Source organism: Genypterus blacodes, unplaced genomic scaffold, assembly GCF_046128005.1.
Source record: "Genypterus blacodes isolate CSIRO-AG114 ecotype Tasmania unplaced genomic scaffold, CSIRO-AGI_Gbla_v1 ptg000114l_1, whole genome shotgun sequence".
Classification (NCBI taxonomy): domain Eukaryota; kingdom Metazoa; phylum Chordata; class Actinopteri; order Ophidiiformes; family Ophidiidae; genus Genypterus; species Genypterus blacodes.
In genome coordinates, this window is record NW_027466918.1 from 252,501 (window position 1) to 257,188 (window position 4,688).

The following is a 4,688-nucleotide window of genomic DNA, read 5'->3' on the forward strand; positions in this document are numbered from 1 at the left end:
CTGTCACCCTGAGGCGCCGCACTGAGAGCCCCGGCATCCTGCAGGAGCTCATTTCCGCCGTGACAAATTGTTTATCAGAGGGAGCTTCAGTGTTTTCCTAAGAAGCGTAAACACTGCGGCATGAGATCACCGTCTCTCCTCCAGGCTGCAGAGCAAACGGCAGCGCTGGAACTAGAACGGCCTCCTGGTTCGGTGTGATTTGTGCCTTCAGCCTTTTTCTTTGGCAGCAGCAACACAAACAGCTTGATACCAACAATCTCCGTGTGGGCCTTTATCTGGTCTCAACCCTCTGCTTCACCTGCAGCCCCTCAGACACACTCAGTCAGGCTTAGATCATATATCTGGTAGATAAATGTGGCCATAAAAACAAAGACATGCATGGTTTCTGGTGCGTGACAGGAGCGATAAGATGAGTTCCTCTAATCTGAGTCCCTTTGATCCCTATGTTGGAAGTGAAATGTGTATGAGAAGCATCATACATGTGTAATGTTCAGTAATGGCGCCTTGAACACACTAAGAAGATGCAGTTCCTCTTTTCTCTTCTTCCCAGAGGCGCCCAGCAGGACGGGTGAGTAGCTCTGAGTGTGACTGTGTCTCCCTCTAGTGGCGCACCGCCGCCTCTTCACCCCCCGTCCCCCTCGTCTCTGTCGGTGTTTACGTCTCATCTCCGGCTTTAGATCTGTGCTGCACTTAGATGGTGTTAAGTGTGTTAACTCCACGCTGTGTGTGCTGCTCCATGTGTATTTGTGTCTCTGCTGCTGTTTGTGTGTAGTTTAAATCAGACAGACAGACAGACACACACACACACACACGTCTCTTTTCTCTCCCCAGTGCGAGACAAGCGGAGGAGCCTCTTCATCACTAATGTGAGTGTGTGCATGTTTCTCTTTCACCTTGTTAACAATATGACCTGATGTGTGTGTGTATGAATCATGAGGTCGTCAGGACAGAAGGATCCTTATTTATCTTTATAATAAAGGTGAGGTCACTTAGTTTCACTGCCAAAATGATAATAAAAGGCCCAGATCATTCCACAATCTCATCCCTGTTATTAAATGTATCTTCTTCTACTCCATCGCTTTAATTTGGCGTCTGTGTTGCTCTGTCAAAGGGGCGTCGCCCTCAGTATGAAGCAGATAGTTGTCATGCTTTGCTGTGTTTACACAACAGGGCGAGAATGTGAGGCCTCACATGCTGAGGTCACGTGTCAGCCGACCTCGTCAGCCCGGCGAGCTCTATGTGGGTCAGACACCACATACACACTTCAATAACAGCCACTGTGTGTGTGTGTGTGTGTGTGTGTGTGTGTGTGTGTGTGTGTGTGTGTGTGTGTGTGTGTGTGTGTGTGTGTGTGTGTGTGTGTGTGTAGCACGGCACGCTGCGGCGGAAGTACAGCTCCTGCTCCACCATCTTCCTAGACGACAACACAGTCAGCCAGCCCAACCTCAAGTACACCATCAAATGGTAACGGCACCAAACAAGCCTGAGTTTGTGTTTGTTGACCCTTTGTGAGCCTGTTCTCCATCTTTACAGTGTTGCCTTGGCGATATACTACCACATCAAGAACAGGTGAGGCCTCCTGTCCATTTATAATCATGTGTCACAAAGAGCTGTTTGTGATGTGAAGACGACGTTTCTCACACAAATGGAGATCGTGGGGCGCACTAACACACGATGGCCACTAGAGGGCAGAGAAACCACACAGGTGTCCTCTGGTTTCTTGAAGTTGAGGGGTTTTGTTTGTGTTTCCTTGCAGGGACGCAGATGGAGGAATGCTGCTGGACATCTTTGATGAGAAGCTCCATCCTCTCTCTGTAAACCTCCTCTCTCTTCACTTCCTGTTGTTTTGTGGCTGAGGAGTGAGGAGCTGATCCCCTTCCCTCTGTCTCCCCTCTCTCTCCTCCTCCTCCTCCTCCTCCTCCTCTCTCCCTTCTTCCAGAAATCCGAGGTGCCGTACGATTACGACCGTCACGACCCGGAGCAGAAGCAGATCTACCGCTTTGTCCGGACGTTGTTCAGTGCTGCTCAGCTCACAGCTGAGTGCGCCATCGTCACACTGGTGAGCAGCGACCCCCTCCTCCTCCCTCTTCCTCAGCCTGCTCTGTTATTGATTCGTTATCAGGTGTGTTATACGTGTGATCATGTGATAATGATATCAGACTGGATCTTGTTGTGCCGTGCGGTCGCTCAGGTCTACCTGGAGAGACTCCTGACCTATGCAGAGATCGACATCGGTCCCGGGAACTGGAAGCGGATCGTCCTGGGCGCCATCCTGCTGGCCTCCAAGGTCTGGGATGACCAGGCTGTCTGGAACGTCGACTACTGCCAGATCCTCAAAGACATCACAGTGGAGGACATGTGAGTGGAGTGTGTGTGTGTGTGTGTGTGTTCCAGTGTTCCTATCAGGGGTTCTTCTTGAATCTGTCAATCTGCTTCCCAACAGGAACGAGCTGGAGCGTCAGTTTCTGGAGCTGCTTCAGTTCAACATCAACGTGCCGTCAAGCGTCTACGCCAAGTACTACTTTGACCTGCGATCGCTCTCAGAGTCCAACAACCTCAGTTTCCCCCTGGAGCCTCTCAGCAGGGACAAAGCCCAAAAGCTGGAGGTCAGAGACGTCCTCTCATCTCCTCTCTCGCTCGCCCTTCATGTCTTTGTTCTGCGTTTGTTCACCATTGCGTCCTTGTCACCCCTCCAGGCGATTTCCAGACTGTGTGACGACCGGTACAAGAACATGCGGAAGGCCGCCAAGAAGCGGGCAGTCAGCACGGACAACCTGTGCGGGACCCGATGGGTTCCTGCCATCCTCTCCTAACCGCACGCACAACCACAGCTGAAACCGACCCCACGTGGTTCCAACAGCTGGAACTTGGACAGAACTCGACCCCACGTCTTCGCGGGGGGGAGTCGAGGCGAACGCCAGACAGGTTTGGAACCTGAAGCCTTCGCAGCGTCTCCACTCTACCCCGTTTTCCGAAAGACCAACGAGAGACGGAAGCGATCGACTTCCTCCGAGTCGCTGAAACTTCCTGCAGGACGTTGCATTCCGGTTTTTGTAAACAGTGTCAGGTTTTATAGTTTCTTCAGTCTGAGGAGAACGTGACTCTGGAATGAAGGATTTTATTTATTTCTCTTTAGTATTTGAACTTTTCCACGGTTGCCGCAGCATTTCAGGATCGGTAGTGACGCTCTGGAGTTTGTACGTCTCGTTTCCTTCCACAGGCTTAAGAGGAATTAAAGTTTTCTCCGTTGGAAGCGTTCCCGTACGTTTACAGTGTTCCTCTCTTTACGCTCAGGTGTCTGCTTCATATTGGGATTCGTCTCGATTTGAGTCCCGAGGGATGAAACTGGGGATCACAGACGGGAAAGACCCAAATAAATGAGACGGATGTGTGTGTGAACGTTCCACCAGGAGCAGTGGGAGGCGATCTGCACAATCAAACACTGAACCAACCACTGTAGAACAGGAAATATGACAGATCACGTTTCAGCAGGATTAGAGTTTGCAGTATTTTTGTCAGGACGATTCAACAATTTGTCAAATGGGATTCTACTACAAAGTAATTCCAACTGTTTCTCTCACACACACACACACACACATTCCACCATAAACAACTCCCCATAAGCCTGTGCGTCTCTGACACATGCACTCTGATCCTGACCACTAGAGGGCGCCACACAGCCACATGATCTCCAGCCTGTGTTCACTAAAGTCATGTTTCTACTTCATGCTTCTTCCACAAAACCTCTCAAATCTACATGAAGTCATTTCCCTTAAATCCAGACACATCCTGATTAATCTTGGAAGAAAACGCTCAGAAAACCCAAACAAATTTCAGACAAAGTAAAGTTTCCCTCTGTGGTTGATCCAGTGATCTTTAAGGGTTCCTGTCTAATCACAACCAGAAGAGAACAGATTCCTTCTTTTCCCCCCAATTGAGTCAAAGGAGGAAACAAGAAAAGCTGAGGAGTTCTTTGTGAAATCTGGAATCAGGAGAAACATCAGAAGTGTTCAGTCTGAGTGGCAGCCGGAGCATCTGAGCGCTCAGCCTCATGTAGGTGTGGAGCTGATGGATCACAGCTGAGTCTGATCACAGCTGAGTGAGGCGGAGGGCATGATGTCATCCTTACATGTATGATTATGGATCTGTGGAGTTCTGTTTGAATTAAAGAAATAATGATTTTGTCCATGAACTTCATTTATTTACTAAACCTTAAAGAAGCTTTTTATTAAAATACACAGAATCTTTAGATGATGTCATTAATTAGATTTATGAGCTGAGCTGTAAAAAAACTGACTCCACATGTAGGTGGCGCTGTCTTCCATGTTGGTTGACTCGCCTCTCCTGAACCAGCCTCAGGTCACAGTAAGGTCATATTGCTGCTTTGACCCTAAGAGGAGCCGAGCTGATGGACAGACGCCATGCTGCCGTCCCACTTACTGGACGTTTACATGTCCTCTAAGCTCCGCCTCCTCCTCCTGTAAGACTAACTGGTGCTTCGACATCCCAACAATGCTTTGATGGCGACCTGGTAAGAATAGACACAGGTCCTGGATATGAGGGGGGGGGGGCGGGACCAGGGGGGACGAGGGGGACGGGGGGACGAGGGGACGAGGGGACACAGTCAGTGACACACACACTGTCAAACACAACAGCAGTGTGGAAACTTGCCCAACTCGGTGAGGATG

At 49.7% G+C, this 4,688-nt stretch overlaps 1 protein-coding gene across 1 annotated transcript in view; it reads left to right on the top strand.

The window, feature by feature from the left end:
* LOC143009741 (cyclin-Y-like) overlaps positions 1-3,881 on the top strand; it is an 11,497-nt gene extending 7,616 nt beyond the window's left edge. Inside the window, exons 3-10 of the mRNA XM_076161810.1 lie at positions 832-866; positions 1,370-1,464; positions 1,534-1,569; positions 1,757-1,814; positions 1,940-2,059; positions 2,192-2,358; positions 2,444-2,606; positions 2,697-3,881. Coding sequence (XP_076017925.1) covers positions 832-866; positions 1,370-1,464; positions 1,534-1,569; positions 1,757-1,814; positions 1,940-2,059; positions 2,192-2,358; positions 2,444-2,606; positions 2,697-2,813 — 791 coding nt within the window. The 3' untranslated portion in view covers positions 2,814-3,881. The remainder of the gene's footprint in view (positions 1-831; positions 867-1,369; positions 1,465-1,533; positions 1,570-1,756; positions 1,815-1,939; positions 2,060-2,191; positions 2,359-2,443; positions 2,607-2,696) is intronic.
* The last annotated feature ends 807 nt before the right edge of the window (positions 3,882-4,688 follow it).